At 60.6% G+C, this 25,236-nt stretch overlaps 1 protein-coding gene across 3 annotated transcripts in view; it reads right to left on the reverse strand.

Moving 5' to 3' along the window:
- Window positions 1-12,842: 12,842 nt before the first annotated feature.
- The window catches only part of EEFSEC (eukaryotic elongation factor, selenocysteine-tRNA specific), a 249,027-nt gene continuing 236,633 nt past the window's right edge, over window positions 12,843-25,236 (reverse strand). For 2 of the 3 annotated variants that reach the window (XM_042962244.1, XM_042962241.1), the window contains one exon: window positions 12,843-13,392. In XM_042962244.1, coding sequence (XP_042818178.1) covers window positions 13,202-13,392 — 191 coding nt within the window. In that variant the 3' untranslated portion in view covers window positions 12,843-13,201. The remainder of the gene's footprint in view (window positions 13,393-25,236) is intronic. The other variant, XM_042962252.1, reaches the window with a different exon arrangement.

Here is a 25,236-nt window from a genome sequence, read left to right on the forward strand (position 1 = left end):
CACCCCACCCCCAGCCCACCTGCCAGGGCTGAGATTTCTCCCCAGCAGGGCCTGTTCTCCTGTGTGCAGTGAGGAAGGAAATTGCAAATTAATCTTTATTTCCATCTTGGAAGAAAACCTTAATTCTCTGCATTGAAATGATCCTCGTCATCCCAGGGAATCAATTATGGGCTTTAATTGCAGCCAGTCCCAGCCAATCAGAGCAGGGCAGACCTGCCAGGCCGAAAGCGCACCTCTTTCTCCTCCCCGTGCTGAACTCTGTCGCCGTCGCCCCTTCTGCAGGTGCACGGAGCGGAGCGATCTGGGGCTCTCCGTGTCTCTTTTCTCTCCCTATTTCCTTTACTCTGTCTTGGTATCTCTTTCACTCTTTCCCTTGGTATGTCTCTCACTGTGTCTCCCTCTCTGGGACTCAGCTGCCCCTCCTGCACCAGCACGGGGTGCAGGCATGAACCCCCAGTTCTGACAAGCCCCACAGGGGCTAGCTGGCCCCCAGCCTCCTCTTGCAATCAGTCTCTGGTCCCAGAACTGCAGCTTTGAGGGGGTGCTGAGGGTGAGATGAGTTTTTAGCCTGTCCCTGTCTCCCTGGGTTGCCCAGACTTACCCACACACTCACCCAGAGTGGTCATCCCTGGCCCCACCCGTCATGTCAGGCCACCCTTCCAGGCCAGAGTCATGCTGAGCTCTGTGCCTGGAGATTTGGGTGGAGGTCACGCAATGGGGGAATATAGTGGGGCCCAAAAGATCTGGGGCCCTGGAGATGCCCGGGACTTCAGGGCGGCCACTGCTCCGGGTTAACCTGGGGACAGGGTCCAGGAGGGAATCCAGGGAAGTCACAGAGGAGTATCAGGGCCTCACCCTTCAGGGCCACCCTTTCGTCTACAGACACAGGACTGCCCTGAGGGCTGGTCTTCTGGAAAACTGGGCCAAGGGGTGTGCTTAACAAGGAGCTCTCAGGACTCCCCTCATGGCCCTCACGGCCCACACAGAGAGGCCTCTGCGTCTCTGTGCCTCACAGAGGTCTGTCCCTCATTCATGTTTACTTCCTGGCTAATACGCCACACGGTCTCTGAGCAAAAACGGAAACATGAAAGGTAAGGCAACAGTGCCCTTTGTCCACCACCTTTCCAGCGGCCTCTGAGGGACAGTCATCGGTTGTTGGCTCACCTAAATACATACACCTGTGTTCACAGAGCGCATGGATTGCTTGACGGAATTTCTTTCAAGGGGCAAATGTCTCATTCTTCAGGTAGCCTTTTGCAACCTCTTTTCACCTGTTTTGGGATCCAGCGCAGGATTCTGGGGGTTCATTCCCTCCACCTGCTGTAGAATATTCCTCCCTAGGACACCCACTGCGTTTGGGGACCGCTCCACACCGATGATGGTTTGTTTTCTCTGCTCCTCCTTGGGCGCACGCGTGGGCTTGTGGTCCTGCCCACGGGGCACTTGCGTTTTACCTTTAGTGGATGCAGCAGCTCGCTTTTCAGGGCGGCCATGCGACATCCCCTCCCTAAACACGTGGGCAAGACCTCCCATCACCCCACCTGTCCACCAGCTCTTGATGTTATCAGACTTTTTAAGTCTTTACCAGTTTGACCAATGCAACATGGCATTTGTTGCCTTAATTCATTTGGGGATGAAGATCATGGCTGCCTAGCATGGCATGGGGGAGGGTGACAGGGGTCCCCTGGTCTTGGGGAGGTGGCATGGGGGGGCAGAGGCCCAGATCCGGGGTGGGGAACAGCAACATGTAAAGTGAGGGGATGACAAACACCGTTAAGGAATCGCCAAGTCAGTGCATGTGTCGTTCCAAATTCTTGCAGCAACCCCGAGGCAGCGATAAAATCCCGTTTTTCGGAAAAGCCCGTCCAAGGTGATGATGGTCAGAGTGGGCAGGACAGGGAACTGGGTCTGCCTGACCCTGCAGCCCTCACTCAGGCTGGGTGTAGGGAAACACATGTGCAGAGCCCCACACACGTGCCCCGCACACCTGCACACACCCCCACTGAAACCCACGTATGCAGCTTCGTGGACCCACACCTGGCAGGCTCCAGAATCACCCGGCGTATGCCAGAGGGCACCTGCCTGGGCCATTACACAGACGTGTGCACACAGCCCGGCCCAGAGATGTGATCAGACTCATCCGAACAGGTGTCCCATGCTGGCACATGCAGGTGCGTGCCAGCCTCCCCACAGGTATCCCAGCCTTGCATCTGCTCCCGCTCCTGTGCACAGACCCCCCCCCCCTAAAAACTCTGGCCCATTCACGATGGCCCCCGTGGTTAGGCCGAGACCCACAAACAGCCCACCCTTGCAGACCTTCCTGCACATACCCCCTCCCAGGCTCCCTGGGCAACTCCTGCTCTAGACTATTAGCATATTTGCTCAGGGATCTGTGGTCCTAACCAGCATCTTCTGAACTGCACTCACCAGGTTCGCCTGGGTGGGAGAGAGGACAGGGAGGGACAGGCTGGGGGCCAGTGGTGGGGAGGGAGGGTTGTGGCTGTGGGTATCTGCCTCCATTTCTGGTCACCTTCTCCTCCAACTCAGGGACCTTCCTCTGTGACCCCTGGGGGCTCCCTGTGCCCTTAAGAAGTCCCGGAGACCAACTCAGTGCACTTGGGTCCCACGCAAGGCCTGCATCGGCCAAGGATGGCCCCCACAGGAGGTACCTCCCACTGATGAGCTTGCTGTGAAGGCTGGCACCATGCATTCTCCCAACTGATTCAGCCTGCATTTATGGGGCGCCTACTATGTGCCAGGCTCTGTTCTGGACACTGGAGCAGAGACAGACCTCTGCTGCCGGGAGCCTCATGCTCTTGTGGGGGGCCCTCTGCTAACCAGGGGAACCACTGAGAAACAGCCCTGCAGATAACTAAACTGGGGGCCGTGGATGAGAGGGACAGGAGCACTTCTCCCCGGGGAGGTCAGCCGTCTCTTCGGAGATGATACCTGAGCGGAGAGAAGGAGCCAGCAGGGCAAGGGCAGCTGGTAGAAAGAACAGCTAGTAGGAGGGGGAGTAGGGGACAGGGTGAGAGGGCCAGCAAGTGCTGGGAAGGGGGGCAGCCCTGACTCGCAGTGGACAGACAACCCTGGGTATTCGTGCTCTGGCTCCCTGGCCCTGGAGGAGTCGTTCCCAGGACCGAGAGCACAGCTGCCCAGCAGGGTGATTCATGATGACACAACTTTTTGGCACCCGCCCTTCCCCCCCTCACTCCCTCTCCTGCTGGTGCTTCCTGGGGCCATCCCCAAATGACTCCCCCCGACCCCACTGCCCAAAGGTGAAGGTTGCTGTGGGGGCACATAGGCCAGGCCGGCGTGGCCAGAAAGGGTAAAAACAGCAATGATGGAGCCAGCTCCATTTACGGGGACATGCTCCATGGTAGGGACCCACGGGGATTCGACAAGGACTAACTCATTCAATCCTCAACAGCCATGGATGCCCAAAGAGTGTGGGGCACCCGGCGTGTGTGCTAGGTGCTGGGGATGAGCAAACGGACAGAAACTCCTGTCTCTGGAGCTCACATTCGCATGGGGGACACTGACAGTAAGTGAGGTAAATGGGCAAGATATTCAGTGTGTTAGAAGGTAATAATCTCTAGGGAGAACACTGAAAGCAAGGAGGGATGAGGGGGTTCTAGGGGGGGGTGACTTTTACTGAGGCACCCAGACAGGGCCTCACAGAGCAGCAGGAGGGAGCAGGCTGAACGGGGTCAGAGGGAACAGCAGGTGCAAAGGCCCTGAGGTGGGGAGGCCAGTGGAGCTGGAGCAGGTAGGTTTGGGGAGGGTAATGGGACAGGAGGTTCAGGAGGTCACTGGGCACGTGTGTAGATTTGAGGGAGGTGGGGACCTGGGAGGTTCTCCACAGAAGAAAGACTTATGACAGGTGTGAACAGCAGCCCTCCGGCTGGTGTGAGTGCAGATTGCAGGTGCTATAGGGCAGAGCAGGGGTACCGGTAAGATGCGTTGGCCATTGTCCAAGCCGGTGGTCTAGGGCGAGGAGACGCTGACCCTGGGCAGGTGCCAAGGAGGATGTGAGAGACAGAGAGGGCCGTGGGGGCTGCTCTCGGCATCACCAGCTTTGGGAAGGGACCACAGGTGTCAGTAAGTGGCAAAGATCATGTTTTAGTACGAAATCTGCCGTTCGAAAGCTGGCAATAAACATCTAAAAAAGGTAAGGGGCATGTGGGGCAAATAAGGGGCTGTCCCCAGCCACAGCAGAGGTGTGCACTCTGGGGCAGAGCCAGGTCTCAGGGGGCCCAGTGGGTGGGCAGCCATGAGAATCCATCCAGATCCGGGGTGGTGATTTGTGCGGCACCCTGCTGGGCTGCTGAGGGAGGCGGGCAGAGGTGGCTGTTAGAGCATCCGAGGCAGGAGGGGGTAACCGTGTGTGTGGGGGAGGGTTGGGGGTGCACAGAGAACATACAGTTGGGAGGAGGGAACTGCCTAAGGCCCCACAGCTGGGGTGGGAGTATTGGCTGTGGGAAAAGACTTCCAGAGAGGGCAAGACTGGGATCCACGTCCACAGGGACATACGCGGGCTCCTGTATGTCTGCAGCGGGGCCCGGGGCCCCGGGCATGTCCCAGACTGGCGAGAGGCACTGCTGACTGACCGTGTTCATGTGTACTCTGAGTCATAAACAGAAACTCAACTGCAACCGGCTTCAGCATCAAAGAGAAGTCACTGCCTCACATAACCTGAGGGTAAACTTCAGGCATAGCTGGTTCCAGGTATTCAGCGGATACCTTCAGGAATCTGTTTCTCTCCGTCTGTCTGTCAGTCTTTCCTCGGTGTAGACGTCACTCCTTTGTGGTGTAAACGTCACTCCCTTCGTGGTACCAAGATGGTCGTAGCAGCTTCAAGTTGATATCAACCCTAGCGAGAAGACAGGGGCTTGTTCCCAGGGGCTCCAGAAAAAGAACGCAGTGACATGCCCAGCCCCTGTCACCCCCGCATTTTGGGGGGACTGTCCCCTCCCTGAGTCTCTACCCCACACCTGTGAGGTAGAAACGGCCAGAATGCTCGGGGAGGGAGGAGAACAAGGTGCAGGAATTGTCCCGGGAAGTAATGGCACCATCTGGGAAGGGCATGGGCTCTGCACCCCTCCAGACTGGTGGCACGTCCCCATCCCTCACCGACTCCCAGGGGACCTTGGGCAAGTCCTCAGGACCATAAAGCCCCTCTGGGTCCAGGGCCAGAAGGGGAGCTGGGGGTGGGGCTGCAAGCCACCAGCCATGGACAGAGCTCACTCCTGTGGCTGGGTGCTCCGCTCCCCACAGGGCCTGACTGAACCCTCCCCTGAGCACCTGAGCCAGGCTGCGGCCTCCAACGGCCCAAACACCTCCCTCCAGGTGGTTTCATCTTGGACACGTCACACTAGGCCTGTCTGGGCCTCAGTCACCCAAGGAAACCAGGGTGAGGATTCTTACCTTGTAGGGTGTCCCGCGAGAAAGCACGTGATGTACCCTGCACCGAGTCTGTCGCATGTCAGTGGGGTCCCCCCCACCAACTCTGTAACACCCCCAACTTCCCGGAATCCTCTCGTCTTGGCTGGATCGTCCCTCTTTCAGGGGCAAGCTGTGCCTGGATGAAGCAGCAGGGGGTGAGCGTGGGGGGAAGAGTGCAGGGGCACAGCGTGAGCAAAGGTGTGGCGGTGGAAAGAGTCTGTCAGGCTAGGGGCCCTCGAGAAGCTTGTTCGGAGCTGTCTAGGGCTGAGGTGGGACTGGGTGAGTGGGCAGGGGAGGCAGGGGCAGGGTGGGGCTACTGGCCTTGTAGCAGGTCCTGCCAGGTGACCTCAGGCTTGGCCCTGCCTCTCCGGGCCGGGGTCCCCTGGCTGCACTGTGTATAGCAGTGGCCCAGATGCCTCTGTGAGGGCTGCTGGCTGGGGGGACGGGCGGGTGGGCCCTGTGCAGAACCAGCAGCCTCAGTGTTTCCACCCGAGATGTGGGCACCCCCGGGACTGGGCCTCTTCCCACTATCTTCCGGCCACCGGGAGATGCTTGTCTGCTTTATCAGTGGCACCCCGTGACTCTGACAACCGTCTCTCCTTATCAGCAGCCCACTCGGCTGTCCATGGGGTGGTGGTCGCCCTGCTGGTCAGCATGTCCACCTGTGTACCGAGACCCCCAGTTCCCAGGGACCTGCACCAGGACCAGCTAGGCACTGGGACCGGGCTGGGCATGTGCACTGTGCCCAGGGGACAAGAGTTGGCAGCGGCCGTTTCCCCCCCGCCCCAGGGTTTCCTGTGCTGGGGGGCTGGGGGCAGGGGACAAATCCTACCCCTGCCTCAGTTTCCCCTCTGTGAAGGAAATCCAAGAAGCCGATCCGGGGGTCCCCAAAGCTGTTCTTTGCCTTGCAGCCCATCTGTAAGCCAGGGGCCTGCAGTGCCAGGAGGGGCAAGGCAGGTCTGCCCCCTAGGGGGCCAGGACACCACCCTCTGAGCCCCAGCCTCCTGTTTCAGCGCCACTGTCTTTTGAGCCTCTTCCCCTGCTCTGGCCGTTGGCAGCCATCTGTGAGGGGAGCCCCGAGGCCCAGAGAGAGGAGGGGGCTGGTCTGAGACCCCACAGGGACACAGAGCATGAGTATCAGGCACAAGGAGTGCTGAGGACACGGGCCTGGAGAATGTGACCCTCAGGGGGATGGAGCAGGAGACGCTGGCCCGGCCTTGATTAGCTTGGGCTCAGCCCAGGGGAGGCTCCGAAGCCAGGCTGCTGCAGGGGCCCCCTCGAGGGCCTGGGCGGTGGGGTGGGTGCGTTTCCCTCCACCCTGTCGAATACTGAGAATCAGCGAGATGTTGCCGATTGATGGCTATCAGCCACCCCATCTTCCGGCTCCACATCTGATCAGGGAGCGCATTGCCTCATCTCACAGCACACCCGTTACACAACAGTCCTGCCTGGCGCCCGCTCCCGCCCACCTGCCCCCAGAGGTGTCTGGCCCGCTTCCGTTGGGACCCTGCCCGCAGCCCCCCGCCCAGCACTGCAGACCGTTCCTTCCCCGTCTCCAGCCGCTCCTCTGCCTTCCTTCTGGGCTCCCCTTGCCGCGGCCCGAGTCTTAGATGCAGGCCCCTACCCAAGGGCTGCGCCAGGCGGGCTCAGGAATCCACACCATGCTCATCGGGAGGTCTTGGCCAGACCTGGTCCCGCTGCTGGGTTCCCCTCTTGGTGGGCCCGCGCTGTGCCCAGTGACCCTGCAGAGGCTGCCCAGGTGTCCCGGGTCCCCTCCCTCCCGGCTCCCTCTTGCACCCAAGCGGGGTCAAGGCCAGCAGAGGACGTCACCTCCTAATCATTCCCGACCTCCTCCTCCCCATCTCTACGGAGCCCCGCCCCCACACCCCTTCCCCTCACAGCACCTCCTTCCTGGCCAGTGGCTTCACACACCTTCCCCACGTGCGCGGCGGGTCCCCAGTGCTAATGGCAGAGGCGGTGGTCTTGGGTGTGGGCGAGGTTAGTGGCCGTAGGAGGACAGTCTAGGGACAGCATAAGGAGCTGGCGTGGCAAGTCCTGCTTGGGTAGTGAATCGGGAGGACACAGGATGGGCCAGGCCTGGCTTTCGTGGCCTGGTGTGGGCTCCAGCCCCGGAACCCTTGGGAAATTTCTGTTTCCAAGGCCTTCCCCTGGAGCTCTGGGGAAAGCCTGGCTCCTGCCCCCTACCTGGCCTGTCCCCCGACCCTGCCTTTCTATATCTGAGCCGGGGAGCCCCTCTGGGCCTTCTCACCCTCAGAGGGAACTGAAGAGACGGGGTGAGGAGGGGCCCTCAGAGGCTGCAGGTATGATCACACCTAGGGACAGATGCTGGGGTGGAAAAAGCAGGGAGAAAGGGTGCGAGGGGAGGGCTGACCAAACTCCAGTGGTGCCTGTGCTTCGCAGGTGACCAGCCCCACCCCGAGCCCGCACTTCTCGGCCTCCAACCTGCCCCCCGTCAGCTGGCTGTCCAGCAGGGTCTGTGCTGGACACAGCTCGGGGGCTGGACCGGGCCTCAAGGTGTGGCAGGTGGGAGAAGTGAACTGGACACGAGAGAGGTGGATGTGGAGACCCAGAGACAGAGTGGCGCTGGGGGAGCGAAGGAAGACGGCCGTGGGGATGCAGGCTGAGTTTGCCGCAACGGATGCTACCCGCCCTGCCACCCCGGGTGGCCTGGCCGCAGGCACCCTCGCTGGCCACCTGCCTTAGCTTGCGGGACCCACCCCGGGGGAGGGAGTGGGGCGTGGGCAGGGCGGGAGAGCAGAGGCTTGGCCCCAGCAGAATAGGGTGGCCCTTAGCAGCCTGACTCCCGGCGCTGCCTGGTGGTGACTCTGCTGGAAGCCTGGGGGCTCAGGGCTGAGTCTGTGGGTGCCCCTTGAGGGGCCAGGCAGGTAGCCGGACCTGGCCCCTTACCCCAGCCTCCTCAGGTCAGCCTGGGCTCCCAGCTGGCCTTTATCTGGAGCCCCAGCTGTGGCGACGGGAAGTGGCCGTTTCTCTCCGCTGTGCTTTCTCCCCACCAGACCTGGCGATAACATGGGAGGGTGTGGGGGGATTGAGCAATACCTCGTGGCAGGGTACACGGGGAGGCTCCGGGGCTCATGACCTCTGACCTGCTGGCCTGGGGGAGGACAGGAGTCTGGGGTCCAGGGTGCCCCACCTCACCGCATCCAGGGAGCACCAGGCTGTGACCCCAGGACCTGGCACACAGGAGGTGGTCAATAAATGCAGAATGACCAACTCCGGGTCTCTTCCCAAATCTGTCCCTGCTCCCAGCTTCCACCCCTCGATGCTGAATCCCCAAACCTTCTCCAGAGCCCTCTTCTTCCTCCCAGGGCTCAGCCTGCACTGCCGCCTCCCCTGGGCTCCTTGGCCAGTCCTGGGAGTCCTCCTCTAGCCCTGAGGTCTCTTGCGGCCCTGATCTCCAAGCCCTGGAAATTTAGCATAGGAGTGTCCAGAACTGGCAGGAAGTTGGGGTCCAGAGGGGTCTCTTGAAACCCCGATCTGAGGCACTCTCCCTGCCCCTCCATGCCCTTCAAGGCCACTGACAGCAGCCTTCAAGGCCTCTGGTCCTGCCCAGCCTGCCTGCATAGCTGCCGCCTTTGCTTCCCTTGCCACCCCCCCGGCACTCAGCAAGGGAATGGGGCTCCCGCAGGGGACTCCGCAAGACCAGAGTTGGGGTCGGCCGCCCCCCAAGGGAGTACGCAGGGCCCCCCTCACCAGCATCCCTCCGCTGCCTCCCCGCAATCAAGCCCTGGTGCTGGCTGAGCTTGGCTAATTAATGGCATGACTCTGTTATCAGCCAAGTGTTAATTACTCTTTTTAATCAGGGCTGCCTATGTGGAGGCTCCTGGAGACCCGGTAGGGGCTGGAGGGAGACTGGGAGCCATGACCGCATCCCTCCTCACGCAGGCCCTACCAAGTGCTCTCCTGGAGCCCTCGCTCCTGCTGTGCCCCCTGCTGGACGGTACCCTCCTCCCCCTGGCCAACTCCTACTCTTTCTTTGAGACCTTGCCTAGGTGGTCCCTCAGCGAGAGGCCTCCCCTCGCCCCAGTCATGGTGACGGAGGACAGACAGAGCTCAACAAGGAGCTGGGAGGCTGTGAGCAGGACTGGCCTTGGGCTCCAGAAGCAGACCTGGAAATGCTGACCCCGGGGGAAGGCAGAGGAGGCAGGGAGGGCCTGAGGCCTGGATCAGCCTGAGGGTGAGTTGGCACTGAGAGGGTCCGGCTCACCCTGAGGGGGGCTCTGGGTCCATAGAACGGGGGCAATGAGCCTTCTGCCGTCCCACCAGGTCCTGGGGACCAGGCCCCACCCACTTGCAAGTCCCTGTGGCCCCGGACACATGTGTTGCCACCCTGTGCACACTGGACCCGACACCCCTCTTCTTAACCCCACTCCCACACAGATGCACCAGAGATCTCCAGCCTGACAGACCACCCTCAGAGATACATACACACCCGAGACCGAGATCCATTCACATGCCCAGACATCAACAGACACAGATACCTGGGACACACACACACACACACACACACCAGCAGGGCAAGAGGCCTGGGAGAACAGAAGCTGCCCCATCTCCTGCCCTGGGCCCCCAGGGCTTCCCGTTTACGAGACTTTATCTATCAAAAATATATTAACCCAGAAGCCTGTTTCCATCAGAGTCTCGATTCCAGGGACATTTCCAGATAAGCCTTATCTCATTGCTGGTGCATTAGCCCCGCTGGTTGGGGGCCTGCCAATCACGGCTGCCCCTCCTGCCCCAGCCGGTGGCAGGACGCCTGCCCATGACTTCATTCTGTATGGGCGGGTGGGCGGGAGCACTAGGCGGGGTGCTGCTGCCCCTTGTGCCCCCCACCCCCCGCCCAAAGCAGGGTCCCAGAAGGCACCTGTTTCCAAGGACACACCCAAGGTCTTGAGGCAAGGGTGTCATCCAGAGCCTAGGCAATGGCACCGGTCAGCTGAGCCCCAGCTCCCACCACCTCCCTCATCTATAATTGAGGCGATGCTTCCCAGACCACATTCCCAGATTTGGGGAGTTTCCGCCTGTGATGGTGGCTTCAGTGTGCTTGTACTCTCTTCTGGAGCACCTAGGGCTGGTGGGGGAGCCAGGGGAAGGGGGCCACTGCCCGTCAGAATGCCCCTGGGCGCTGGCCCCCGCCCCTGTCCAGCCACCCTGGCTGCCCTTCTCCTTCAAAGGCTGTACCCTGGCCCAAGCCTGCTAATGGGTGCTCGGGTTTCTTCCGATGCCAGGCCCGATAGGGGCTTCTTGGAGCAGGCCGACTCACCGCACTCTCTGTGGGGGCGGGGGGGGCCTGAGGCTTCTGGGAGTCAGTCACACCCCAGGCGGCTCTCCCTCCTCTCTGTGCCTCAGTGTCCTCCACCTGAGCCCGCTTCCTTCCCTGGGCTTTAAGGAGTGTGATCTTCAGGTGAGGTGGGAGGCAGGAAGACAGGTGCAGGTGGCTGTGGGGATGGTCACAGAAAGATGTTTGATTTGGCAAACAGCTGGGCCTGGGGCGGCCCGCACCACTGGTCAGGGGTTTGTAGGCCCTTCACCTTCCTGTGTGAGACCCTGTGTGCTGGTCCCATCCTCAGGGCAGTGGGTAACACGATGGGCCCAGTACCTGAAGAGCTCCACAAAGCAGCTGCTTCTGTTCTCATTTTATACGTGGGGACACTGAGGCACAGAGGTTAAGGGACTTGCCCAAGGTCACACAAACAGAGAGGCCAGGCAGTGGCTCGAGTCCACGCTATCTCCCTCTCCCCCATGGATCTGCCCCCAGAACTAGGTCCTGCTCAGTGGGCACCCTCTATGTCTGCGGGGGGTGGGGGTGGGGCTCTGCTGGCCACATGATGCGGCCAAGGGCAGGACGGGGCAGGGGATACCCTGGAGGTGGGTTCAGGTGGAGGACCCGGAGGCACAGAGAGGAGGGGCAGCTGCCCAGGGAGGAGTCGCCGAGCCCAGGGCTACTCTTGCAGGGACACCCAGAAGGGGCCCAGAGGGAGGGGCCAGCCTCACACCCCTCGGTCAGGGGGGACTCGGCCGGGCTGGGGGGCACCCAGCAGCTCTGGCCTTAGAGTTCCACGCTGGGGATGATGCCGGAGGGAGTTTCCTCCTCTAAGGGGCAGGGCCTGGGGAGACCCCAGCTCTTCTCAGCTGTGTCCACTCCAAAGGGTTGAGTAGGCACGGGAGGTGGCCTGGGGTGGGGGGGCTGGACCCTGGCCTGCAGAAGGCTGAGGGCCAGGCAAGAAGTGCCACTGCTGTTACTGGAGGTGTCCCCTCAGGCGGTGGCAGTGAGGCTCCAAGGAACCACTGGACGGTCTGCACGCAGCGCCTCCCTCTCCCTGCACCCAGCCCTCTCCCAGTTTATTCCCAGCCCGGGGAGAAGTGGGGGCCGGGCCTGAACTCTCCCAGCCTCCAGCCCTCAGCTGTCGCTCCTGACTGCTGTCCCTGGCCTGGCCTAACGTTCGGTCCCTGTGAGGGCTGGGGAGGGCCTGCTGGCCAGCTGCCCTCACACGTGCCCTTTGAGCACGCTGCCGCCTGTGGCCCAGGCCCCACACATACAGCGCGTCCTGCACGCCACTCCCTTCTCCTCTCTGCCCTCAGCCCCAGGACCTCACCCCTCCAAGCCCGTGGATTGCCACCGCCCCGTTAGTATCTTTGATGCTAGTTCTGCAAGTTAAAGCACAGTGCACCGATCACCAGGATAAAAGGGTGGCCCCTGTGTCTGTCTGGAGGCCAAATCAAGGAACACCAGCACGTCTGTTTGTCCTACAGATGTCTTTAAAGGCTTTGATTTCCCCTCATTAAGTTGGTTTCACCATCTCCCTCTTTCCCGAGTATCCACAGCTCAGGTGGTGGGGTGGGGTGGCCTGGCCTGTGGGGCAGAGGCAGAGGAGCTGAGCAGGGGCTTCCTGGGCTTTGGAGAAGCCTGTGCTCATGGTTCCTGGCCCACCGTGTACTCTGCACAGGGCTCCCTCACCTGCCTGCACCTCCACACCCTGGGGAGTACGGACCCCAAGCTCAAGGGCTGAGGTCTAGGGACTCCTGGTGTGGGAATGACGGAGCAGGCTTGCCTCTGCCCTGACACCCTGCCCTGCACCCCACGACTCCCCAGAACCCCATGTGTGCCCCTCCTGGCAGAGCCCTCTCAGGACCTGGCTGCCTAGAGCACCCCCATGTCTCTCAAGGCCCAGGAGACCCCAGGGGCCACCCAGTCTGGCCTAGGGGCCTGACACCCTGTGGATCCCTCTGCCCCCCTGGGCTCTGAGTTCTGGTCCCTCCCCCAGCTCCACTCTGGGAAGGAACCCTGGCAATTCCCTTGATATTCCCCTTAGGAACAGAGGTCAGGGGACACTCCCAGTGAAATCACAGAGACCAGCAGAGAGAGCAGGCACCACAGGACATTTATTTGCAGCTGGCAAGTGCCAGGCCACCTGGAGTCAGGGCATGGATTGGCCCTCACATGGCTGCCGGCTGGGCAGCCGGGGAGACACTGGCCACCAGTAGGTGGGAGGGTGCCAGGGTGGAGGGACAGACCCTCTCGGCCCCAGCACTGGTGACACTGCCCCCACATCCTCCAGGCTTCTCACTGGGGTTTAGTGCCAGGCCCGGGGGCCCGTGCCTCCAGAGTCATGGGGAGGGACGTACTAAAGGGGGTCGAGGCACATCTGGTTGGGCATTTGGCATCACGGCCCAGCCCGGGGCCTGGGCAAGGTGGCCCCAGGGGAGGTCACTGGAACGTTCAGGGAGACTGGACCATGCGCTTGTGGGTGTCAAAAACGTAACGCTTGAAAGACAGGCTGAGGGCCACGTGCTGTGTGGGCTCGGGCCGCTCTGCCCCCTCCTCCTGCTTGGCTGCCTCCCCTCGTCCGGCCCGGCCCCGCTTCTTGAGGGTGGGCGTCAGGATCTTCTTGGACTCGGGGCTGAGGCCACCTGCAAGGCACAGAAAGAGAGCCTGTTAGCCTGCCGCTCCCCAGCCTGCCCCCTCACCGGCCCGGATGGGCACACACCTGAAATAGCACATCTCCAAGTCCCCTTCTCCCAACTCTGCAACACCCTCACACCCGCCGAGGCTGAGCCACGACCCCCGTGCCACCTTGGCAGGCTCGCCCCCTTCTACCTCCTTCCCTGGCCAACGGACCCCTGAGGCCTATGGTCCACTCTGCCGCCTAAATCCCTGCATCCTGGCCCCTCCCCGCACCACGCTAGTCCACGGCAGGTCTGTCCAGCTTGGAGCTCAGCAGGGCTCCCTGCCTCCTTCTCCCAGTCCCCTGCCCACCCATGCACTCTGCACTCAGGCTCCAGTGGGGATCAGCCCCACACTTGGTGGCCATGTCCTTCTCCTGCTCTACATGGTCCTGCTGTCTCCCAGAGCACTCACACTAAAACACATGCACTGAAGCTTGACTTTGAGGCTCCCTGGGCTAGGAGTCCTCCAGCTGCCCCTGGGGATCCATTCTCTGCTCCTCTGTGTGCCTGGGAGGCTGGCCTCTGCAGAAGGCATATGGGCTCCTGTGGCCCTCTGGTTTCTGGTTGGGTCCAGCCAATGGGAGCCCCAGTGGATCAGAGGACAAGAGGGGAGAGTAATTGGGGTGACAATCCCTGCTCCCTAAGACCGGAGCTCCTGTCGGGGGTCCTTCCCCTTGGGCTCTTGTACACGCTGTCCCATGCAGGGTGGGGGTGGCCCCTACTCCTTCCCACCACATCTTACCGGCTCCTTTCAACTCCGCTCTGGCCACTCCCTCCATTGCATACAGTGTACAGACTTTATATTCACTCCCTCCGGACAAATGATTAAGTGGAAATCAGTTTCCTGCTGACAACCCTGACTCAGACCAACCCCAACTCTTCCGGCCCCTTCGCCCACTGCTTTTGCACTTTCCCTGCGGCCCTGAGGAACACACGACTGTCCCTGGGCTCCCCAGCGTCACACTTGTGGGCCTCTGCAAATGCTGTTCCCTCTGCCTGGGACGTCCTTCCCCTCCTTGCTAATGGGAAGAAACCCTGTTCATCCTTGAACAGCAGGCTTGCTCTGGGGCTCGTCTGTATGAAGAAACTGCTTGGTCGTACCATGGTGCGGCCTCTTCGGGGGCTGCTGGCCAGGATGAGCACTCGGCTGCCTCGAGCATAGGGGCCGAGGCTCCGGCTCACCCGAGGCTGTGGTCAGACCTCAGATCGGCCCGGCACAAGCAGAGCTCCCTGGGGCAGGCGTTCACCCTCTGAGGCCGCTCACGACCCCACTGGGGGAACCTGGGGGGAGCAGACTGGCAGGGCCGTGGGGGGGTGAGCTGAGGGGGCACCGTGAGACTTGCATGGGGCAGGGAGGCCCAGCGGGCGGCAGTTCCTGGAGCGGCTACGGGGAGAGCTGGGTCCAACCCTTCTTCCCCTGGGGAGAGGCCAGTGGGGTGGACTCCAGCCTACACTGTGCTTGCTAAAAGACGGGTCCTGGCAGGCCTGTGTCCCCCAGAGAGGGCGCTTACTTCTAATAGGCACAGAGGGGCCGCATCAGCCAGTGGACCCAGAGGCCGGGTGTCTAGAGCTGGTGGGAAGTTGGGGGTAGGCACCAGGCGGAGGGCTCCCCTCCCTGCATGCCCCGGGGTGCCCTGATCTGCATCTGCCAGCACGTGAAGGGCGTCCTCCTTTGCCCCAGTGCTGGCTGGGTGCCAGCTGTCTGCCTGAGACGAAAAGGCAAGATGTGCAGCTCTGGAGGACCTTTGCACATCGTGTCTTAACCAGCTGGGGGCTCTGGGCGGCAGCAGTGGGTGGATTCTTCTGGCTTAGACCAGGCACTCACGCATGCTTGCTGAAGATGTCAGCAAGCCCTTCATCTTACAGATGAGAAGACAGAGGGCCTCATGGAGGGCTCCTCCAGGCCCCACAGAGGGTCTGGAAGAGTGAGGATTTGAACTCTGGGCTTGCTTCTGATGGCAGATGCCGGCCAGCCCGGCCCTCAGTGGGGGCACCCCTTAAGCAGACGCCTGAAAATGGTTGTGCAGGGGACCATCGGCTGTGGAGCATCCTGTACTGGCCCTGCAGTTCCCTGATGTTCAGAAAGGTGGCCAGGAGGCTGCTTGAAGGGACACGGTACAGTCTGTTGGGGAAGTTCTGCCTCCTCCACGAAGGACTCTGTCTCCCTGTCCACAGGCGTCTCAGAGCCTGCACCACCTGCATTGCCCAGGAAGGCTGGGACTTGTGGCCAATGTGAATGGGGCTCTGGGACGCTAGGAGCCTGTGGGGCCCCTAGCATGGGGAGCCACCCTCTGGCTGCACAGCATGGTGTCTGATCACAGGCCCCACACCCAGCCGGTCTGCGTGCCTCTGGGATGGGGCGTGGGAATGGCCCCGGGCCAGGCCCCCAAGCAAGCATCAGGCCTGCAGGTATCTGCCTCCCTGAATCGGAGCCCTGGCCTTCCTTCTGCAAATAGAGAAGGTGGCTGGCACCAGACCCTGACAAATGGCATGGGCGGCCTGTCTCCCTGTGGTGCCAGGAGGTCTGATGGCTGAAGAGGCGCGGGGCTCCCCGGCGTCTGCGCCGGGCTGGGGAGACAGGCGTGGCCCAATCGGCGGTCCATCTCGCCCGCGCTGGCTCTCATTACACACGGTGCATACCTCGCACGGCCCAAAGCAGGCAGAGCCAGAAAATCTATCTGGCACAGGCAAACATGCGGCCGTTTAATTGCTCTACTGAGATGGTCAGGCTCCTTTACCTCTGCCCCATTTGGGGATGGCCTGGACACAATGCCCAGAAACCCTCCCAACATGGGCCTGTTCTCTGGTGCTGCCGAAGCTGTTGGATTTGCGGAAAATGTCGCTGGGAGCTGCTTCGTTTCGCAGTGGCTTTTTCCTCCCCTTAGCCAAACAGCCAAAGCAGGGAAATGAAGGGCAGGTCAGGGCGTCGGGGGTCGGAGCTGCTGCCCACCTAATCGCCAGGCTTCTCCCAACCTGCCCCTGTGTCTTTCAGCGAAAAACGCTCACAGGAGGCTCTAGGACTGGAGATGACAGCAGTGAACACGCAGACCAGGGCCTGGCCCCCACAGAGTTTACTAGTCCGAGAAGAGGCAGAGGGGAAACAAGCCAGCAAGATAATCCAGACAGCCACTGAGGCCATCAAGGAAGCAAAAGTGCTGTGTCACCAGGAGGGGAGGATGGCCAGGTTGCTTGCGCCCAGGGCAGGCTTTTCCGAGGAAGAGTTCCGAACGGGGACCAGGTGACAGGGACTGGCCGCACGCAGCCCTGGGCAAGGGTCTGCATGCAAAGGGAGTCTGAGTGCTGGGTGGGAATGAGCGTGACGCTCGAGTATGGATGAGGACGTGTGGCTACATGCTGGTGGGGCCACAGGGTGACCGCAGCTTACCGAGTCCCCATAGTGCTCCCTGTGTGCCAGGCTCTTCGGGAGCCCAAATCAGGGAGGGTCCCAGGGACCTTTGGGGGCTCAGAGTGGTGAGGGATGTCCACCCGCCCAGCACCCACCAGGGCTCCCCACACTTCCTGTGTGCCCTGGGGATACAGAGGCAAGCAGGACGGTCCCACTCTCATGGAGCTACCATCCTCTCTTAGGGACCTCCCCCTGAAGCACCCTCGAGAGGCCCCATGGGTTGGGTAGCCATGTGTCGCCCCTCCTGGGATGGCCCTTGACGTTGGGAGCATGTCTGGAGCTCCTGGCCTCTGACTTCTGCATCCCTCTTCTCCCACCCGAGCTGGCCTGCATTGTGTCTCTGAACTGTCCCCCTCACCTGACACACCAGGTGCATTCCCACCTCAGAGCCTTTGCATTCACTGGTTCCTCTGCTGGCAGATCCGCCCCAGGAGTTCCAGTGGCTCCCAGGCCCACCTCCTTCTAATCGCTGTGCAAATGACACCTCCTGGTGAGGCCTTCTTGACCACTATCACCCCCTCCTGCCCCAACCCCCCCCCCCCAGTTATTTTTTTCCAATAGCTATTATCACCTTCTGACATACTGCTGTAAGTTCCTCATTTTGATATCTGTTCTCTGCCCCTGCTGTATGCACGTCCTACCATGGCAGGGATTTTTGTCTCTGCATGCACAGCTGCAAGCCCAACACCTAGAACACTCCCTGGCTCACAGGAGGGGCTCAAAGAATATTACGAATGAAAAGTGCTGGATTAGACCCTCTGAGACCCTGCTGGGTGAGCACTGGCTACTAAGCTCCCCAAATGGTCACCGCATAGACCCAGCCACCTACCTCTAGGCATTCCGTCCCAATAAGCAACCTGAGATTTGTATACACAGATGTCACCACGCGTGCGGGCACTTGACCCCCACAGCCCAGTGTGGAAGAAACTGAGGCCCGGGAGAGTGACTGGCCCCAGGTCACACAGGTCTGGAGAGGCAGAGCTGGACTTGTGAGGCTACCCGATCCCAAGGTCTGTGTGCACCACGGAGGAGGTGCGTTGGCCTGTGGAGTTACAAGGGTGCTGAGACCCGTGGGAGGGCAGTCAGGACGGGATTGGCATGCATTTGCTGCGGCAGAATATTCTGGGAGATGAAGTGACACCTGAGAAGAGTTCACAGTTACACAAAGGCAAACTTAAAAATTAACTGAAAAAAAAAAAAAGAAAAAGAAAACGCCACAGGAATACAAATTTGTTGGAAGAGTTCTGCTCTAACTCTGGGATGCAGAAAGAAAGACTGGAAGACTATCCACTAGGCTGTCAGAGATCGGGGGTAAGTTACAGGCGATGCTCTTCTTTCTACTTTTCTCCACTTCCCGAGGTTAATACTGTGAGCCTGGGTGCTCATGGGGCCATCTCCTACGGGCCACTGGCATGGCCTCCTGCACCCAGGCCCAGAGGAAGCGGAGTGCGACCCAGTGCAGTCTGGCTGCTGAATGCACGGCCACACGGGGAGGCAGCGGGGAGGGAGGAGGGCTCCAGGGGGGCGGGCAGGGGAGGAAGGGGAGGCTGGGGAGGTGGCTGTCACCCCAGGCCAGGTCTCGTCTCCATGTCCTGATTAAGGCCGCCGTGGGCCAGGAAGCTCACTGCCATCTCTGGGCCAATGGCGTTGTCTCTGCAGTAATCCGGCCCCGTGAAGGACGAGCTGAGCACCACCTCAGGCCATGCTCATGGCTCCTTTGTGGCCACTGAAAGCCCACGGTTTCTGACGCTGCTGCCGCATCAAGGGCAGTAACTGGAAGGCACAGACTTAGGGTATCACTCTCCACAGCCTCCTGAGGGTCTGCTCCTTGCTCTCCAGCCTTGCTGCCCTGTCCCCCGGGGGGCCTCCTCCCGGGTCCTGCTCCCCCCGTGGAGGGGCTGCTCGGAGGCACATACGGAGCTCTGGGCTCCAACAGGACAAAGTCTATGGCCTTGCCTGGCATCCAAGACCCTGGGTCATGAGGGTGTACCTCCCTCTATGCCTCACCCTCTGCTTCCTCTCACTCCCGTTCGGCTTACACTCCAGCCCGCAGAAATCAAGCAGGGCCTCCGACGACTTCCCTTTGTCTGGAACGCTCCTCCACGCCTTTCCTGTCTGGCTGACGCCTACTCTGCCACTGTCTCCGTCAGAAGGCTTTCCCTCACCTGCCCCAGCGGAGCAGATTCCCTCCTGGAACCCTACTTGGCATGACTTTTGCTTTTTTTTTTTTTTTGAGAGAGGGAGCACGTGTGTGTGTGTGTGTGTGTGTGTGTGTGTGTGTGTGTGTCTACATGCGCACATGTGTAAAATGGGGGAGGGGCAGAGGGAGGAGGCGGTGAGAGAGAAAGAAAGAGGGAGAATCTTAAGCAGGCTCCATGCTCAGCATGGAGCCTGGCATGGGCCTAAGATTATGACCTGAGCTGAAATCAAGAGTCAGACGGACATCTAACCAACTGGGCCACTCAGGTGCCCCAATGTTTGCTTTCTGCATCTATCTCCCCAGTGGCCTGTTGGGGGGACTGCCTCTTCGGTGCTGGGCACAGGGCCTGGCAGGCAGGCTCAGGGAGGGTGCGCCAGGTGAAGGCAAAGGGAAGGAGTAGTCTCGCCCAGGTGTGCAGGGCAGCGGAAGTGAGAGAAACGCTTCCACAGAGCCTGTGCCTCCAGACTAGGAAATACCTGTCTGCAAGGTCATGGCCCAGGAAGCCCCCCAACGGCTCAGACAGCAGGCCCCCTGCTCCATGTGAGCGGGAACGTGGCTCCCTACCTGGCAGGGTGGGCACAGAGCTAAATGAGCTCCGTGTGTGAAGTTCACACCGTGGCCGTTGCTCCACAGGGAGACCTCTCTGCTCCTTCTCCCCAGACCTCAGGATTCCCGGAGCTGGGCTGCCCGCTCCATTCTCCAACAAGCCCGGCCTGGGATGCGGTGGGGGCGGGTCGGCCTGACCTCAGGGTGACGCTGCTAGCCGTGGCTTTCCTTGGGGACACTCTCCCAGGGCCGGGCTGGCCTTTCTCACCCAGTGCCAGCTCCACACAAAGGCACAGTGGGCTGGAGGCTGCTGGGTCTTGGCTTGGGCCGGGGGTAATCAGGGAAGAATGCGGGAAGCACAACAGTTTCCCAAGCCCTGGCCGCGGGTGCCGCCCTGACATGGCCATCAAAGGCCGGCAAATTGCCTCCAATTGCTGGCGTCGCTTTCATGTTGGAGGCCAGACTGGAAGAAGGGCCTCCACGCTGGTGGGCGGCTTGCACCCCCCAGTGGGAACTGAGCCCTTGCAAGCAGCTTGGGGTCAGCGGCCCCCTCGGTGGCCCCGTGGGGCTGCAGCCAACTCCAGCCGCCCCAGCTTCCCCTCCTAGAACAAGCAGCTTTGGAAAGAGCCGAAATGACAGGGCAGAAAGAGAGCCGGGGTAAGGGGTGGTGGCGGGGGGCAGAGGGGGGGAGCCCTTTTTAGGGTCAGTATCCTGGTGATGACAGAAGGGCTGGGGAGCTCAGAGGGACATGCCTGGCAAGCTGGGCTGGGCTGACATATGGGATGGCTGAGACGGATGGCCACAGAGGGCCTTGAATCCAGCCAGGTCCTGAGTCTAGACTGGATGCTTGGCCTGGGAGCAAGAGGGGCTGCCCTTGCTGGGAGCAAGAGGGGCTGCCCAAAGGAGGGGACCTCTGTCAGCGAGGTGACCCTGAGCAGCGAGGCTGAGGTCCTTCAAACAGCATGGCTGCACCGTTACCCAGTGGGATCCACCGTCAAACTTCACCTGAAGAAAGGGTCTCTGCATGCCTGCCCTGTTAACGAGGCTGCTTTGCACAGGTCACAGGTGGTCACAGGAGGTATGCATGGCACAGTGCCTGATGAGACCTCTGATGTGGCTAATGTGGCGGCTTGTGCAGGATGTGCTGCTGAGGGCGAGGCTGGAGGTCAGTCTAGCTGGGAGTGGGCTGCAGGGGTTGGGGAGGGCACAGAAACCGGAGGCGGACTCGGCCAGGGCGGTAGTGGCCATGAAACAGGGCGGGGCCCTGTTGTGTCCGATTTGCACAGGGCTGTTGCTGCCACCCCATCCTGCAGGGACATCAAGGTGCAAGGACTTGCCCGTGGCCCTGCTGTAGCTGGTGGTGGAGCTGAGATTGGAACCCAGATCCCTCTGCCGGCCAGTGGCCCAGGATGGCGTGGGCCCTGTACAAGCTTAGCTCCGACAGCGCCAGTGGAGAGGAGAGGCCCAAGGAGGACAGGCCTGGTTTTCAGCGCAAGGCCCAGAGGCGCGCTGGTGCTGGGAGGGCCCAGCGGATTAGGGAGAGCCTGGCTGGCCACAGGAGCCAATAGGAAGGTTGCGGGGTAAGAGAGGAGAGAATGGCCGGGAGGGACAGCCCTTGGGGACACCAGTCGGCTGGCTCCCTTTGCTGGGGCCCCTGACCTCATCTGTGAGAGGTGCTGGTGACTGTGGAACCCTCCCGCCATCTCTTTGTCAGCCTGGTTTTCCGCATTTATCCTTGGGAGCGGAAGCCTTTAACGCGCTGCTTGGGGCTGGGAAAGCTGCCTGGTTTTCTCTCCTTTCTCTTCCTGCTATGGATCCCGTATGTAAACAAAGATGCAATTTGCTTTAAAAAGATAAGGTGATTAAGTTTTTATCAGACATGTACTCCGCTGTCCCTGCAACAAAGGGAATTAGGGGAAGGCGGGCGACAGAACAGGCCCTTTATTGGAACTGCGCTTTCTGAGGCTCTCGAGCGCACACTCGACGGGCTCCACGCAGCCCCTTTGATTGGGTGGAGGCGAGGCAACGGGCGCCCACACCCCCATTTTGATGTCTTAATGTTGCCTAATTCCTCCTTTAATTTATATTAAGCTTCTTAACAGCAATGATGAATTCTTCAAAAACAAAAAAGGACCCTTTGCACAAATCTTTCCCACACTGTGTAAATTGAAATTATAATGTAGTCAAGCCTTTGGAGATTGGGGGTGCGCGGGGAGGGAAAACCAGTGCATTATGTGGAAGGAAGGACTTTAAGGCAAAAACAAAGCCGTTCTGAAAAAGGCAATGACTTGGTCTCAAGAATCAGAAGCTCAGTTATTAGAGGGGCAGCCCAGGCGGAGGAAAGTTCCCTGTCACTCAGGGGGACAGTGAGGGGGCCGCTGGGGTGGGGTTGGGGGCGTTCTGAACTACCCAACACCATCCACTGTTGGCTCCCACCTGTTCCTCACAGGGGCGGCCCAGCACTCACCTGGGGCGGGGCTTCATCCCCCTAAAGTGGCTGTGGGGGGTCACTGAGGTTTATAGTCCCCGCAGCCAGGGGCTCCACATCCCATCCAGGTCATGCCTGGTGTGCAGCCCAGAAGTTCAGGTAGGGTTCAAACCTCTGCTTGACTCTGAACAGCCCCAAGTGGGGAGCCCGCTCCTTCCCAAGTGGGGAGCATCTCTGATGGCTGGCCTTGTGCTCCATGGGGGCCCCTTCCCTCAGTGTCCCTCCAGGCCCTGGCGGAGGGCCTGGCACTAGGGCCTCAGGCACTGGCCTCTGGGCATGAGCCACCAGGCTGCTCTCCCACCAGCTCCTTCTGATCTGCCTGTCGCCGAAGAGATGTTTCCAGAACAAATTCCTGATCATCCCTCCCAGCTCAAAATCTTCCGCCATTCCTCAGGCAGGTGTCCAAATTCCTCCAGCTGGCTCCCCACCTTCACCACTCACCCCTACATAGCCCCCAACCCATCACAGGCCCTTTGCACTCACCCCTGCATGGGAGCCCCATCATACCCATTCACAGGCCTCACAACTCACCCTTGCACAGGGCTCCCCACTCACCCTACCCTGGCTCTGTACTGGTGTTCCCTCATCTTGGGGTGACTCACAACACTCGTCTACCTGGCAAACCTCACTCCTTTGGTTTCTCAGCAAAAGTTTTAGCATCTTGGCTCGGCCTTCTCTGCTACCTTCCAGGCCTCTATCCTCCAAGGGGACCAAGGCTTTCCACAGGCGGACCACGTCTAGACCCTGTGTCCTCAGGAGACAAAGTGCGGCCTGCAGCCGTGGCCAGCAGCCCCAGGAAGGGGGACTACCGGTGACCTAAGCCTACTCCCACTCTGCCTCGTCTGCCAGTGGGCTGGGCCCTGGCGGCCGGCTCTCTCCCAAGGATGACCGTCCCCAGGGGGTCAGGGCTCACTCACCTGACCGTCTGGTTCCTAATCACCCTCTCACTGCTGGACAGCCAAGTCAGGCCCTGTCAGTTCACAGGAGGCTTGGGGAGCAGGAGGCTGGGCAGTTGGGCTGCTAGAGGAGGCAGGAATGTGCACTGGCCCTTTCCTCCAACATGTCCCATACACCCAGATCTAGAGGCCGGCTCCTCAGCACCCAGGGGGCCTGGACCCCAGTCCCAACCCCTGGGCTCACATTCCCGGTCAGCACAAGCGGTACAACTGCGTGGGTGTGCCAGGCACAGTTGGGGGGTGGGGGGGCTGTGGGTGTTGGTGGCTGCGACCCGGGGATGGAGCTGAGCTGCCTCGGAATGGCAATTTCCAGATGGGGAGCCTAGACAGCAGTGTTCCCAGGGACTCCTTCTGGCTGGCCCTCTGGGCTGAGGTTTGAAGTCTCTAGGTGGGGAAGGCTGGCTGGAGCTTAGGGCCCAGGTCTGCCCTGCGGGAAGGGAGGGAGCAGGGGTGAGGCAGGCTTCGAAGGTCAGTGGCTGGGTAGGGGACTGGCTAGGTCACTTTGCCTCTACTTCTGCCACCACTATCATAGGGACTGCTTAGCTAGTGTCCTTGTCAACATACCATCTAGCCACGTGGGTTCAGACAGCATCTCATTCAAGCCTCCAGACATCCTATAAGTCACTTTGTAGGCAGGGAGGTGACTGCCCAAAGTCACACAACAGTAAATGGGGAGTAGCACTTTACATTTGAGCCTGTGGCTTTACACAGCTGTCTATCCTGCTGCAGGCCTGGGAGTCTGGCTATGGGCCTGGCCACCCCAGGGCCCTGCTGCTTCTCACTGGGAACAAAGCAGCAGGGACAGCAATGCCATGGGCAGGGGGGCCTAGGGGGCTACTACCCCTGAGGGTGGGGAGGAGATGGCAAAAGGCAAGGGCATTGACATGACTGGGGGACCACCCTGACTTGGGCAGCAGGCACCTCTCACCCGGCACTCCCAGGCCAGGGCAACCAATGTGGGCTGGGCCAGGTGGGGGACCTTGTCTCCAGAGACTTCCAGGGATGAGGCCTCACGTGCCTCTATGTTCTGGATTCCAGAGGTGGGGGGGACACTGCTGGAGCTTGGCCACTGCCTAGGCAGACTCTGAGAGTGGCCTTAATGGCAGAGAGGGGGTCTGAAGTAGAAAGCCCATCTTGTGTGAGGCAGGCCTGGCCCAAATTGCCCCAAAGATGGGCTCTGGCCAGTTCTCGATAATGCTGAAAACACCACCAATGGTCACCCTAGCTAACGTTCACTGTGCCTTTCTTACGTCCTGTTCGTACGGCTTCTCCACTCACAACCACTCCCTGGGGGTTGGCTCTATACACAGAGGCACAGAGAGAGCCAGTACATGCCCAAGGCCACACAGTGAAGATGTGGTAGGCTGAGCTCAAACTTGCAGTCTGGCTTCCGAGCTGGACTCTCCTCTGCTGCGTCGCGTCAGAGGTGCACCATGGGGCCACCCTCGGGCACCGGTCCTGCCCCCCAAGACCTCTGTCATGGGTGGACATGAGGTCGTTTCCCTGACTGTTACTCTGTGAGGGCAGAGACTAGATCCCAGAGCCTGGCTCAGCGTCTGGCCAGGGAAGGATCAGACAAGCCCTTTTCCGTGTCTCAACCTGCTCAAGGAGAGTACAGTACTCACTCCATCATTCAGAGACACTGAGGCCCAGGGATATGAAATGACTCGCCCGAGGTCACACAGTCAGTGGCAAACAAGGGCTCATCCATCCTCACTGCTACTCGGATCCCAAGTTCTTTTCCAGGTAGCTAGAGGAAAGGGGTCGTCGCCCTTCTTCAGACGGCACTGCAGAACGCCACTGACAGTGAGCCATGCACACACACACGCGCGCACACAAGCACACAAATCTCTGGACCGAGAACCCCCCGAACGGGCAGGATCCATTCCCCTCGGTAGGGTCTGTTTAGCAATCGGAACACAGTGGCTGCTGAGACAGTCTCAGGTAATCGCCGGAGGGCAGTGACCAGGCCAAGGAGCTTGCCTAGAGACAGGCTTCCGTGAGAGCTGTGCAGGCGGGGGTGGGCGGGGGATGGTGGGCAGAGACAGAGCTGAGTCCCTGGCCCAGGACTGGACGCCAGGCCTTGTGAAATGGGGGCCTCACCGCCCTGCTCTGAGCTGTGGTGTCCTCCTCAGCCAGGATGAGGGATGATGGGAGTAAGGCTCACGGCAGTAGCTGCTTCCAGGAGACCAAATGCTGTTCCCGGACTCTC

The sequence above is a fragment of the Panthera tigris genome, chromosome A2, assembly GCF_018350195.1.
Source record: "Panthera tigris isolate Pti1 chromosome A2, P.tigris_Pti1_mat1.1, whole genome shotgun sequence".
Taxonomy (NCBI): Eukaryota; Metazoa; Chordata; class Mammalia; order Carnivora; family Felidae; genus Panthera; species Panthera tigris.